This window comes from Malus sylvestris, chromosome 13 (assembly GCF_916048215.2).
Source record: "Malus sylvestris chromosome 13, drMalSylv7.2, whole genome shotgun sequence".
NCBI classification, from domain to species: domain Eukaryota; kingdom Viridiplantae; phylum Streptophyta; class Magnoliopsida; order Rosales; family Rosaceae; genus Malus; species Malus sylvestris.
In genome coordinates this window covers 1,591,259-1,605,343 of record NC_062272.1, presented here as the reverse complement: position 1 = coordinate 1,605,343, position 14,085 = coordinate 1,591,259, and the positions used below count along the sequence as shown (strand labels likewise).

General features: G+C 35.7%; 2 protein-coding genes across 4 annotated transcripts; one reads left to right on the top strand and one right to left on the bottom strand.

The window, feature by feature from the left end:
• Positions 1–681: 681 nt before the first annotated feature.
• On the bottom strand, positions 682–2,827 carry LOC126595717 (nudix hydrolase 25-like). Its single transcript, XM_050262022.1, has 6 exons — positions 2,590–2,827; positions 2,211–2,261; positions 1,849–1,941; positions 1,627–1,721; positions 1,039–1,150; positions 682–950 (listed from the first exon to the last, which is right to left on the bottom strand). Exons 1-6 carry the CDS (start codon positions 2,653–2,655, stop codon positions 846–848), a joined length of 522 nt encoding a protein of 173 aa, XP_050117979.1. The 5' UTR covers positions 2,656–2,827; the 3' UTR covers positions 682–845.
• Positions 2,828–6,098: 3,271 nt separating this feature from the next.
• On the top strand, positions 6,099–13,922 carry LOC126596588 (uncharacterized). Of its 3 annotated transcripts, none has more exons than XM_050263217.1 (25): positions 6,099–6,399; positions 6,773–6,885; positions 6,977–7,103; positions 7,189–7,287; positions 7,360–7,428; positions 7,527–7,661; positions 7,732–7,800; positions 8,271–8,326; positions 8,478–8,637; positions 8,939–9,106; positions 9,248–9,332; positions 9,508–9,741; positions 9,829–9,923; positions 10,056–10,098; positions 10,280–10,437; positions 10,913–11,023; positions 11,151–11,219; positions 11,348–11,491; positions 11,622–11,696; positions 11,781–11,957; positions 12,080–12,220; positions 12,354–12,479; positions 12,614–12,727; positions 12,985–13,101; positions 13,209–13,922. In XM_050263217.1, the coding sequence occupies exons 1-25, from the start codon at positions 6,283–6,285 to the stop codon at positions 13,272–13,274; spliced, it is 2,868 nt and encodes a 955-aa protein (XP_050119174.1). In that variant the 5' UTR covers positions 6,099–6,282; the 3' UTR covers positions 13,275–13,922. The 3 variants fall into 3 exon arrangements, with proteins under 3 accessions (XP_050119174.1, XP_050119175.1, XP_050119176.1); XM_050263218.1 differs by having other exon boundaries at positions 6,100–6,399; positions 8,942–9,106; XM_050263219.1 differs by lacking the exon at positions 6,099–6,399 and having other exon boundaries at positions 6,772–6,885; positions 6,985–7,103.
• The last annotated feature ends 163 nt before the right edge of the window (positions 13,923–14,085 follow it).

Here is a 14,085-nt window from a genome sequence, read left to right as displayed (position 1 = left end):
GCCAGCCCTCCAACTCACCCTATTTGAATGACGCCAGCTAACTAATGTCATGTTGCTGTCAGGTTACCGTTGGAATTTGAAATTTTTTTTTGGTCGAATTTAAAAAAAAATTCTAATTTTTTTCCTATAAATACCTACACCATTTTTTACAACATTGAAAGCTAAATATAAGTGCCACGTAGATAATAATTCTATCTAAATTTTGCACAACCAATTACATCTCGACATGTGACTCGAAATCCTATTCGAAAAATTATTGAGATTACATAAATATAAGAAATCTGAAGAGTTACTCACATGTCACTCGAAATCCTATCAAAAAAATTATTGAGATTATATAAAGATGAGAAATCCGAAGACTTATTCATTTGGTGACAAGAGACACTCAAAATATGTCCAAAAACCTTATTTTAATATGGTAGTTTAATTTAATTAAAATAATAAATTATGTTTGGCCTATGACTATGACCTGTTGGCCCCCTCGACTGGAGATGGTATAAAATATGACCTAACACTGTTTATTAAAATATAATTTATTGCAGAGTTACGGGGCTAAAATGAGCCCTTTGGCCCTCCTTCGATTGGAGATGACCTAATGACTTGATTCTTCCGAATGGAACTGAAATCTCTAAGATTTTTGCATTCTGATGCTCTTTGCAATCACCATGCCAGGCAAAAGCATTTGAAGCAACGAGTAATTCCACATAGAATTTTATCGATCCAAGTTACAACAACCCAAACATAGATCTAATTACCAGGTTCTCTCCTTATCATTTACAAAAAGCAGGAGCCCTACTCGATCCAAATCCAATGAGGACATAACTGCACAAGCACACCCATGGCGTTCACCATTTTGTCGATTTACATTTCGCAGATAAACTACTTCCGTCAAAGTAGGACTCGAAGGTCTTCATCACTCCCTCGTACGTTGGCCTCTTGTAGTCCACTGCCTGTAATCATCAAACAACCCATATCTGATCATGTCCGTGAAACATTATTGGGAAAGTAATTGAGTAGAATGATGGTTTTTCATCGCACCTGCTCGATAACTTCTTCAGGGGTGGCCCATTTCCACTCTGCAAATTCTGGATCAGCTGCCCCATTAGCTAAGTTGATCTCGCTCTCATTTTTTGTGAACCTCATAAGAAACCTGCAGTTGCACTAACTCGGTTGTTAGGAAGCAGAAACTTGAGCATCCTTATTTCCATCCATACAGATTTGTAGCAACACATGAAGCACATTCTAACAACTGGAAGATTACATCAAGCAAGTTCATATTTTAACCGGGAGAGGAGCATGATGACTGAACATTTTCGTGGTTAGCAAGCTCAATATCGAAATTTATCAGTCATCGCAACAAATACAAAGGTATTTCATGTGCCAGAGTCACTACTACACACAGTAAATTACTAGCAAAATGTTTCTCGACAGGTACTTCGAGTATGCAACAGTACATATCTGGTGACTAACGAGGAAATAATCCTAGCATATCGATCAGACACGTTCAGACAGACAGGAAATATAAGTTTTGGCAAACAAGTTGCAAGCTGAGGAAGGCAGGACTTAAAATTCATGTTGTTTTCAGTTCATCATCAAGTGTGTGCATGTGAAGGAATAAGGACATGCCATTTTTGTGCTTGCCCGTGCCATTCACCTCCCCACAGACGATTAACTTTGGTCTTCACGGCAGGTGGAAAGTCATAAGTTAGCCAATTCGGAACCTGTCAATATGCAACGTCGTTAATCACAAGCGTGCAAAATTGACTGCAACATCAAGCTGCTCACCCAGCATAGTTATGAAACTCAGCCTAATTCTTCAGTTATGAACTCTATCCAAGCTATACAAACCTCAGCAATAATTTCAGCAGACTCTATCCCCGTCTCTTCTCGTAATTCCCTGATAGCTGCTTTTTTGGGTTCTTCGCCATCTTCAATACCCCCCTGAGAAATGAGGATCCAAAAACAATTCACTTATCAATGTAAAGTATAAATTAACCATAAACCCTATGTTCTTAAAGAAGAATCATTTTCAAGTTTCGACATTGGTTAAGAAGCGCCGGAGTCCCGGGTTTGATTCCCTCCTCCTCCTCCTCCTCCTCCTCCTCCTCCCAATATCGTTTGTACATCAACAAAAGAACATTGGTTATATATGAAGCTCTATCATGGTTGAAAAAGAAAGAGATCCGTTCAGTGTGGTTAGTGGTTACTACCTGAGGCATCTGCCATGCACCCGGAACATTCAATCTTGATCCAACGAAAATCTGCAGTAAAATCTTCAACCGTTAAAATTTCCTCCCTCAAGTATGTTTACTTTAAAATTTACAACCGCTCTTCTTCATCAAAAGATGGTTTACGCAAAACGATATTCTAAACTACTATAATCTACGGCCGTGATTCAAACTCATATGCAACAACAAGAACAACGGATTTGATTTACTGGGTTTTGTCACAGAGTTAACATGGTGACAAAATTAGATCAAATCTAACCCATAAGCATGCAAGACCCCACCAAAGAGTCGAAGAATAATTAAGTGGGTAATTAATTAAGTTAATTAAAGAGATTAAGAAGGGAAAAGAAGATTTGGGTACCAGATTATCGGAGTTAATGAGGCAAACGCCCACGTTGGGACGATAACCAGACGGCAGATCCTCCATTTTCCTCTGGTTCTTCTTCTTCCTTCTCTCTGCTCTGCGAATGATTGACCCTCGGAAAATCAGAAGCCCAATCCCAAGAAATAAAAAATAGTGGGGGTTTGGGATTGTGGGAATTAGTGACGCTGGCTGTGACAAAATGGTGAATCAGACTCTTTATCTTGTGCGCCTCTCAGACAGCAACTTACATGATATAAATTCACAATCATGTAATAATATCGCGTTTTAATAAAATAATACATTATAAAATTTTTAGCAATATATTAGATAAAAGACACCATATGGTTCTTTAGAGATTTTTCAATGTGACCAGCACACGAGATGATACATCACGTATCACTATATAAATAATAAAATATGTGTGTTAAAAAGTTAATAACTTAAAAGTTTCATTCCAATCAAGCGTACTCTTCTATGCAACTCCCCTCACTTTCTTGCCATGACGGCCGTCTCATATGTAGACATGTGTCTTTTTCTTTTGTGTCTTAATATTTCTCATGAAAAAAATATGTTCGCAAAAAAATTATGAAAAGTTGACAACCTACTGATATTTTATTGGAAGCTTTGCCTATAAATACAAGTAGTTTTAAATTATTTTAAAGAGATACAAAAGTTCAAATTTTTTAAAAATCTAGCTAAAAATAAAAAAACTAAAATTTGATATTTTCATACATGTTTGTAATAGACTTATTACTTAACCAAACCAAAACTACAAACTAACACCATTTATAAACTTCAAACTAATTTTAAATTCGTAAAGATTAATTTATGCACTTCTGCAATATTAGTTTCACAATTCATGTTCTTCTACAAGATCAATTTCACTAGTCATGCCCCTTTGCAAGATCAATTTCATAATTTTTTGTAATATCAGTTTCAAAATTCTATTACTTTTGCAATATTAGTTTCAAAGTTCCAGCATTTTTGCAAGATCAATTTCAAAATTTTCAACACTTCTACAATATGAGTTTCAAAATTTTAGCACTTTTGCAAGATCAGTTTCAAAATGATTGCATCCAACTCATAAAAAAAAATCAAACACTTAAAAAAAACCAAAAAAAAAAAAATCTCAATTGTTCTCATAAAAGAAAAAGAAACATTCATAAATCTAAGAAACAATACAAAGAAGAGGAGGAGAGGGAGAAGAGAGGTAGGATGAAGAACGAGGATGAGGGAGAGGTAGGATGAAGAACGAGTATGAGAGAGGTAGGAAGAAGAACGAGAGAGAGAAAGAGAGAAGTAATGAAGACAAAGAGAAGATAGAGAAGAATGAGGAGAAAGAGACCCATGTTTCAAACATAGAGAGGTAAAATTGTAAATGCAAGGATAATTAAAAAAAACAACCGTGACATCATGCCACATTCCTCTTTAAAATAAATAAAAAACTTCGTCTCTCCCTAAAATATAGTCTTATAATTTGACTCTATGTGTAATTTTTCCTATTTTATATACTCTAAATTACTGTAACCATTTTAGGATATTTTGTATCATTTTTGTCCTTGTAGATCAATTTTGTTTATTACTCACCCAATTCATTAAGTTGGATGAGTAATGTGAAACAAAATATTTTACAAGGACTGAAATGAAATCTTGGTGAACTTCGAAGATGATTTCTGCAATTTGACGTTTTAGTTGTTTGAATTTACAATAAATTTTGGTAAAAATGGGTAGAGCTCATGGTAAGGAGTTGAGGGCGCGCACATAGGAACATGCCTTTGGTGGGCGAATGTGGCGCGTGATGGTGACACGGGACTGAAAGTCAATGACCGAACATGCGCATAGAAAAAATGAGCGTAAAAACGAGGCAGCGGTAAAAGACAAAGAGTCAACATAGTAAAAGTGGCCAGAAGGGCCGTTGACTTTTGGCACCTGAGTGTCAGAAAGTGCATCTCTGCTTTAATTATCATTATCGTTACATTTCCGTGGTTATTCTATTGTCGACCGTAAAAACAAATTTATATGGAACGAGTACATTATATTTTGCATTCTCAATCATTAAGTTTCTTGATATTTAGTATTATATTATTAGATTTAGAATGTCGTGAAGAAATGAATTTGTTTTATTCAAGTTGATTGTATTCGTATTCTGTACGTATGGATAATAACTGGAGTAAGACGAATTTATTATCATTATGATGTCATGAGCTACTAACACAAATGATGGATAAGACTATTTTCACATGGATTTTATTAGTGACGGTTTAACAACTCTCAACACATGACCTTGATAAGTGACATGATATTTTAAGGTGGCGATAAACTCCTGTAACTAAAGTCCCTCAAGTGTGTATAGGAGGCAATGCTAGAGAGATCAAATTTGGAGATTAAATTTACAAACTAAATAACGTGTTATCAATAAGAATAAGCACATTTATCAACGTGTAATCAATAAATAACTTCCATGTCCTTTAATTTTCAAAATTTTATTTACAAATTCAATATCTCTAGCATTACTTGCGTATAAAACATATACCCAAATTGTATAGAATAACATGTTTTGGACTATAAATACATCGCTTGAATATAAAAGAGACCCATAGTTGTTAATACATGTCAAATCACCATGACAAAAAGGTTTAAAGTTGTTTACCAAAAAAAAAAAAGGTTTAAAGTTAATCTACGAATTATAACATGGATTTGACTGGACTTTCCTTATTGGATACTGAAATAGTATTTGGGCCGGCTGATTTGGAACTGGACTCTCCTCTTCTGTTTTTGGGTTCTTATCGTCTTATGTGGATGTGGCTTTTTGGGCTCTTGTAGTTTTAAATCTCTAGTTTTTATTTTCATGTAGACTTTTAGAATTTTTTGAAAATGAATTGGTTTATGTGTCAACATTCTTTATCATTGTCAATCATATAAATTTAACTTATATTATGTTTGAACGAGAAAAATAAATTTATAAATTTTGATAAAATTTTTACATTACATGCTCTTTTGTTTAGATTTATAACATAAGAATTTCAAATTTTCACGTAGACAAAAAAATTTGGAATTTGAGACTTCCAATTCTGAAGTTTAAATTTCATGTAAACATGTTTAATTTCTAAATTTTCATGAGCGAGAGTCTAAAAATAAAAAATTTCCGTATTCAAATTTCATTGTTCTATTAAGTTAATTAAACAAGAAAATTTATAAATTATACAAAACAAAATTTCGTCAATTATATTTTTGCCATTTTGAAATTTCTTAATAATCTTAAATTTTATCGTCCATATATATTTTTAAATAATATATAACGAGTGGAATGATTTCATTTGCTAAGTCAATGATGATTGGTTCAGTTGATAAAAATCATTACCATAGCTAAATCAAAACTTAAAAAAGATGGTTAGAATTTCGTTTCCAACCACCTCTTTTCGGTTGATAAATTTTGTTAGATTAAACGTTAAAAGTAAGCAAAATTCCCAACACAAAAGATGCAACAGAAACAAGGCGGGACGAGGAAAAGAAATAATAAAGATTCTGTCTTTAATTGGAGCATAAGTTTCCTCTCTCTAGCAAACAATCTGAGAACAAAAAAAGAAAAAAAAAAGATTAGGTGCAGAGCTCGAATTGGTTGGGGATTTGCGATTTCTTCCGCGAATCCTCCACTTCCAGGACTTCATCTTCTTCGTCGAGACCCCAGAAATGGACGAGGACGTCGTACAGCGAGTCTTCCAAGAAGGAGGCCGCGACTACTTTCAGCAGCAACCCTCCACTTCCTCTTCCTCTTCCTCAATTCTCCAATCGCTTCCTCTCCATGTGGTATGGCAGTTCAGACTTTCACCTAGCACTTGGCTTCTTTGTACTTTGCTTTGCAGTTCGGCATTTTTCCATTTTTTTTGCTCGTAATATTGAATTGTTGGAGTGATTTTTTGCGTTGAAATTATGGGTTTTCATGGAATTGGGATTTGTGTTTTGGAGCTGTAATTTTTGTTTCTACTGGTTACGTGAGATTTTGGGCTTGTTTGGGTTCTCATTTGCTGCTTGCGGGTTCAATAGGAAATGAGAATTCTAGGAACTGACCTGAATCTCGAAGTCGGGTTAAGATGCCATTACATATATACATTACTTGAACCTATTCATTTCTGATATTATATGAGATGCCCTAATTACTGCTGGTGTTGAGATGGTGCAGTCTTTCGATCACGGATATTATTTGCTAGTAAAGTCTATCCAAGAACTTAGAGAGAAAAAAGAGGGCATTGTAACAGTTGGCATTGGTGGTCCAAGTGGTTCTGGTAAAACAAGGTATGTATAGAGTTTTATATAGGGCAAAAAGCATTCCTTCTCGTGTTTGTCGTGGTGTTAATTTTTATTTCCATTTTAATGTTTCCTGAAGCTTAGCAGAAAAGGTGGCATCTGTTATTGGTTGCACTGTTGTGTCAATGGAGAACTATCGTGATGGATTTGATGAAGGGAATGATCTGGGTTCAATAGATTTTGATATGCTGGTCAGAAATCTTGAGGTTTGCATCCACTTCTTTATTGTCATGTTTCACATTACTTGATTATGTCTGTGAACTTAGTAAGACAAGCGTATGCTCAAAACAGGATTTGACAAAGGGTGAGGATACATTGATTCCAGTATTTGACTATCAACAAAAGAAACGTGTTGGTTCAAAAACAATAAAGAGTGCTTCATCTGGGGTGGTAAGTTTGTTTGGCCCTCAACCTGTATGATTTTCCTTGATTGTTAGGTTCTTATCCTCCCCCTGTCTACAGGTAATAGTTGATGGTACCTATGCTTTGCATGCAAAGCTTCGCTCTTTGCTAGATATTCGAGTTGCAGTGGTAAAATCTTCTTAATCCTATTTGGTTTGTCGGGGCTTCTAGAATATCAGTTAACAGAAAATTGACATGACAGTTGATATGTGTTTTTGGTATATCAGGTTGGTGGTGTTCATTTTAGCCTTCTATCCAAAGTTCGATATGATATCGGAGATTCTTGTTCATTGGATTATCTTATTGACAGCATTTTCCCATTGTTCAGGAAGCACATTGAACCAGACCTTCATCATGCACAGGTTGGTCTTTGACTGATCTTACCTTTGAAATTTCACTGTTAATTCTCAATATATAGTATTTATTTTGCAGATTAGGATTAACAACAGCTTTGTCTCATCATTTAGGGAGGCAATCTACAAGCTGAAATGCAGGAGTGAGGTCTGTATGTGCCTTATATAATTTATTTCAATGGATATTGGGTCCATTTAAATTTCTCTTTTGGCTATATGATTGGGTGATCTGATTAAAGCCTGAAAAGACCCTCTTTCAGTGTTTAACATTTTTTGTATTATCTTAACTCCTTGACGACATTAACTTGCTTAGAGAAAATGGCTTTTGTACTGGCCCACTTCTTTTTTTTTTGTTTGAGAAATAAACTGGCCCAATCTTTTTAAGATGAATGCATATAGTGGAATCAAGTGAGTTTTTAGTATGATACAGCCTATCAAATCATTTTAACTGTAATGTGTATGCGTGTGGGCAATAGTGTTGTCAATTATAGTGTTGTTTTTCCTTTAGCTTTTACTGGTGCTCCATCTTATTTCTTGAAACTTTAGTTTGAGATAGGGTGTTATTCATCACCCTCATGCTTTCATCAATATGACTTACATTTCACATTTTCATTACAGGCAGCAGAGGGGCATTTTGCTTATGCCTTTCAAGGAGGTGAACCTCAAATAGATAAGTGAGTTTGGGACTCTGGTGGATGATTGTTATATATATATCTTGTCTATTTCTTTTGATGTTATAGAACTAAAGAAAAGTAAATTGTTTTTATTCCTAAAATTTTGAATTCTACTGCAACTGAAGCTTTTGCATAATTTATTTTCTTTCAGTTTTATTGAGATGTATCTTAGGCCTCCTTCGGCGAGTGAAGAAGCACGGATAAATGATTGGATCAAGGTGCGTCAATCGGGTATAAGATATTATCTCTCACTGGGGGACCAGAGGATTGTTGACAAAAATTTCATTATCAGACCAAAAGCTGAGTTTGAGGTAAGAATTATTTTCATTGGTTTCGACTATAGTATGGACACTAGATAATACACAAAGCCACTGATCATCGGGATATACTTTAGGTTGGTTCCTCATCTATCTACATTCTGTTTTAGGGTTTATGGTTCTTATGCAAGCTTTCTAGTCAGTGACGAGCAAATAATAGGGTTATTCTTTGGGGCATTTTAGATGAGATGTCTGTTTATGAAATTTTGTAAAGGCTGACTCCTTGCATAATATTACTGTAAAGTTTCTAGATGTTTAATAACTCTTATCTGTTTGCTCCTTTTAACATTGAAAGCAGGTTGGAAGGATGACCCTGGGCGGGTTACTGGCTTTGGGATATGTTGTGGTTGTTAGTTACAAACGAGCATCAAAATCAGTTGATAATGGCAATGCTTCCTTGTCACTTGAAACCATTGATTCCCTTGGTGAGACCTTCATGGTGCTGAGGGGCACAAATAGAAAAGTATGAACTTTGCATTTTTACTATAGTCGTTATAGCATTTTTTTGGTTTTGAAATGTAGGAAATATAGATTCTGGAACCTGAGATATTGGCTTGTCATTTGTTAATAACTAAACGTTCATTTGTTTCTTACTCTTGTGCAGACAGTTGGAACTGAAGCATTGAAAATGGGTATCACTGAGCCTTGGATCACTAAATCATATCTAGAAATGATTCTTGAGAGCAAAGGTCGGAAGCTAGAAATAGCTCATCTTTTCATCTTTTTAATTCCAAGTTATTTTTGTATTTTTGGTTTTGAACCATTATGCCTGCACCTTTGGTACTAAGACACAAGGGTTTGTATTGTTATTTATCTCTCTCTCTGCTGTGTGTGTAACGTAGATCATGTTTGTTCTTGATGCAGGTGTACCTCGCCTTAATACACCACCCCTTTTGCCAAATACATCTATGGCCAGTGATCAGGACAAAACAATTGTTGCACCAAGACCAATTCGCGTTCCTCCAAACCTTGTTACTCGGCTTGAGGATCTATCTCAGCCATGGACTAGATCTCCAACAAAATCTAAGATGGAACCTATATTAGCAACATGGCATTTCATCTCATCTGATCCTTCCCAAGCCGAAAGCTCAACCATAGGTAAGTTACTTTGACTTAGAGATATATATCTTTCTTGGATGTGTTACATCTCTTTGTGTTTCGACTTCTCTCATGAAGCAACCACAGATCCATCCTCTTTCAGGGATACCATGCAACTTGCTCCAATGCCTGACTCGTATGACTTGGATCGAGGATTGCTTCTTGCTGTGCAAGCAATACAGGTAAGGAGTGAAGTGAATAAGGAATTGTCTGAGAGATTTCCATGATGAAAACTTAAAAGTGTATAAAAAAGACAAAACTTAGTAGTATGTTTTTGTTGGAATGTACCTTCATACATTATTCATCTTTTTCAGGCATTGTTGGAGAATAAAGGGTTTCCAGTTATAGTTGGAATTGGTAATACAGGCTTTATCTACTCTCACCGTCTCTCCTTTTTGTGTTTTCTATTCCATTCTGTAAACAGAAAAATACAGTCCTAATTCATTTCAAGAACTGTTATTTCTCAGTACCTTTTACCATTCCAACTTAATTGAGCTTGAAGTACGTCCTTATGTTGTCGCTGGTGTTGTCCTTCTAGGAGGTCCAAGTGGTTCTGGAAAAACTAGTTTGGCTCATAAAATGGCAAACATAGTAGGATGTGAAGTTATTTCGCTTGAAAGCTATTATAAATCTGAACAAGTTAAGGATTTCAAGTATGATGACTTCAGCTCGCTGGATATGTCTTTGCTTTCAAAAGTAAGGTTTGATGACTGGATATTTTTTTACTAGTTTTGTATTCTCTTTTTAGTACAACTCTGGGCCATATGGGATGGCCAGTCAGATGATTGGTATAATTGTGCTAGACAATAAAATGTTACCCCATGAAGAAACAGAAAGCATGCCTTGTTTTATGTTAGTTTCTTCCATATGCCCATTATGTTTATGTTTTTTGAGTTACCATGTAAAGTTCATCCCTTAGTAAGCCCTGAAGGTTGTTGAAGCCTTGACGGTCATATTTCCCTAATTTGTTTTTCCAGTTGCCAAATAACTGCCAATTTGATGGCTTATCCTTTTGACCTTTGCTGAATCACATCTTAAGTTACAATTTATGATGGCAACAGTGAAAATATGATTTCATTGACTTCAAAATTCACAGCGCCAAATTTAGATATACTGTGTGCGCCTGGCTTTCTTGTTGCAGTACTTAGTAGTCTTACATTACCATTTGCAGAACATTGATGATATAAGGAATGGTCAAAGGACAAAAGTACCTTTATTTGATTTGGAAACTGGTGCTCGGAGTGACTTTAAGGAACTTGAAGTTTCTGAAGACTGTGGAGTGGTAAGTTATCAGACAGGCTTGACAGTACTCCCAGAATTTTGGCTTGTTCCATTGGGATAATATTTTATTGTTCTGTGTTTTCCTTAAAACAAATCTATTAGTTTATACTTTGTATTTTCTGTAACAGATTATTTTTGAAGGAGTTTATGCTTTGCATCCACATATCCGAAAATCACTTGACTTGTGGATTGCTGTTGTAAGTATAACCCCCACTGTACCGTTAGAGCTTTGATATCTATGTATTCATTGTGTTTCTAAGTCAGTTTGAGCTGTTTATGAGAAAGACTGACCAGGAACTATCCATTGTTGTTTTTTGGTTATCAGGTTGGAGGTGTTCATTCACACCTCATTTCTAGAGTTCAAAGGGATAAAAGTAGAGTGGGGTGTTTTATGTCCCAGAATGAGATCATGATGACGGTGTTTCCAATGTTCCAGCAGTTCATTGAACCCCATCTTGTTCATGCACATGTTAGGACTTTAACCTTATTAGAACAGTAGTTCAATTGTCGCCATGTGAAAGAACTTCTTTTACCGCTGATATTTGGTTGCAACTTTCAATGGCTAAATCTGGTGTTCGTTTCTCCTTATCTTAATGCAGCTCAAAATTCGAAATGACTTTGATCCAGTGCTTTCCCCTGAGAGCTCATTGTTTGTATTGAAGAGTAACAAGCAAGTACGGGAATCATCTTGCTTCTATCTTGATCCATAAAATTTGTTTTGCACCTAACATATTCTAACTTTTTCCGTTTACTTACAGGTGGCATACCAAGATATTTTAAAAATACTGGATCCTTCAAAGTTCTGCAGCTCCGTGCAGAAGTTCATTGATATATACTTGAAGCTTCCTGGACTTCCCACTAATGGGCAGTTAACAGAGGGTGACTGCATTAGGGTCAGAATATGTGAGGGCAGATTTGCATTGCTGATACGGGAGGTTTGTAATGTGTCCTATATATAGTTTGCTCTTTTTGTTAATAAATACAGTGTTTTATCTTTCCACCTACGGTATACACTTAATTCTTCTATTTTTCTTTTTCCCGAATTTGGTTTGGTTAGCCTATAAGAGAAGGAAACTTCATCATCCAACCTAAAGTGGATTTTGATATTAGCATTAGCACAGTTGCGGGGCTTCTTAACCTTGGGTATCAAGCCGTAGCTTATATTGAAGCATCTGCATTTATCTACCAAGATGGAAAGGTCAGATCAACTTCTATGAGATTTATCTGGTTTTTTTTTACATGTATACTTTCTGGAAAGTACTTTGTCTGTGGTTGTAACATGTATATTTTTAGTTGGTGTTTAATTTAGAATTGGTTCTGATTCTCTTCAGATTTTGGTTGAGGTCGATCATCTACAAGATGCCCCAAACCCTTACTTGCAAATCAAGGGGGTTGATAAAGATGCTGTAGCAGCTGCAGGGTCAACGCTTAAACTGGATGATTCATATACTACGAAGGTTTTTGCCTTTACTTACACTGCAAAGTTTCTGTTCTTGCATGGTTTCGAATTCAGAATTCTGGATGACACCTTTCTTCTTTTTCATTTTTGGTTACATTTCATCTGACTTGGTAGTTGGTTTGTTTGTTGTAGAGCTATCTTCAAATAGTTCTGGAAAGATTGCCAGCATTGGGAAGAGGCTCAGGTGGAATTCACGCTCAGCAAGCTGCAAGGTTGCAGGAACTTGTGGAATTTATTCAATCTCAGGTATTTTGCTATCAAATTAATGGATGGCATCCCATTTATTTTTGGAATTTAGTTGAGAAAACTGTCACAACAAATACAGTTGAGGTAACCATTGATGTCCAATGGTGGAAAAAAAAACTCACACGAATTATGCTGACTTTAGAGACTTGGCAGACTTTGTGAATGAGAGAAATAATGGCATAAGCCAACGAGAGAAACTCATTCTTGCAATTCTGCATTTCTAATGTTCAGTGAAAATATCATGGTGTAATGAACAGGGCAGCAGTTCAGCTTCTGAATCCTCACCAATCAGGGAAGTTTCTCCGGTTGAAGGAGTTATCGAAGACATCCAGTCAAGGATTAGAAGACTTGAGCGGTGGCATACAATCAATACGGTGCTTCCAATACCTTATTCCTCACAAAGTTCTGGAACTGCTATCTGTCCATCTGTTGGATAAATAGGTGTTACTTGTGCTAATCCGTTCGTGTGCTTCTGTGACAGGTACTATGGACATTTTTAATGTCTGCGCTCGTTGGTTACTCACTCTACGAAAGGAAGCGTCAATGATGTCGTTTTGTTTTCTGTTTTGCGTTGCAAGAAAGAGATTTTCGTGTTGCACTGATCATATCATCTTCACTGCGGCTGCCACAGAGAGCCCCTCCATCTCCTTTTGCGGGTTCAAATCAATCGCCGAATACCTGAGTCTGAACAGTAACTTCCTAATTACGGTTTCAGTTTACCTGTTTTTCGGAACTAGGATCGATTTAAGTCGCAATGAATCAATGTATTAAGTGATCCCTTCTCCGGGAATACTCTGATGAAGATGAAAATTACAGGCGGAGAATACACATCCATATTTTTTGTGGCTAAATTTGTGTCCAGATTATTGATGGGCGGCCCCATTTACTCTGGCAGACGGACTTGTACTGATTGCAAAGAAAGAGCCTTCGCGCTTTGTCTTGAACCCACAGCCAAATTTGACCACTGAATGTGAAATTAATTAGTGAAGATAGAAGGAGGACTTCCTGAGTTGAAATCTCATAAACGATAGTCGAGTTGATATCAACTCGTTGATGTATATATTGGCTATAACAGATGTGCATTTTTTAGTATAACTTTGTTATTTCAAAATTAAAGTTGTAACGATAGTTCTTCATTTATGTACGTAACAATTTTACACATATGCAGAAGTAAATTATCAAAAATATTTGTTCATATCTCAAAATGTAGGACGTAAGAATGCTATTTTTGCAAAAGGATATCCTAATTTAAATTCTGGATTAATTTATTTTTTCATCAAATCTAAATAATTTTTTGTTGGGAAAATATAAATTTTAAAAAGGGTGCTTATTTAAAAAAAAAATATATATATATTATT

Coding starts and splice junctions, on each gene's coding strand:
- LOC126595717 (XM_050262022.1), bottom strand. CDS start 2,655: ATGGAGGATCTGCCGTCTGGTTATCGTCCCAACGTGGGCGTTTGCCTC. Junction 1,942..2,210: donor GTGCATGGCAGATGCCTCAG/GTAGTAACCACT, acceptor CTCATTTCTCAG/GGGGGTATTGAAGATGGCGA. Junction 1,151..1,626: donor CACGGGCAAGCACAAAAATG/GCATGTCCTTAT, acceptor GTGCAACTGCAG/GTTTCTTATGAGGTTCACAA.
- LOC126596588 (XM_050263217.1), top strand. CDS start 6,283: ATGGACGAGGACGTCGTACAGCGAGTCTTCCAAGAAGGAGGCCGCGAC. Junction 6,400..6,772: donor AATCGCTTCCTCTCCATGTG/GTATGGCAGTTC, acceptor GAGATGGTGCAG/TCTTTCGATCACGGATATTA. Junction 11,492..11,621: donor CCCATCTTGTTCATGCACAT/GTTAGGACTTTA, acceptor ATCTTAATGCAG/CTCAAAATTCGAAATGACTT.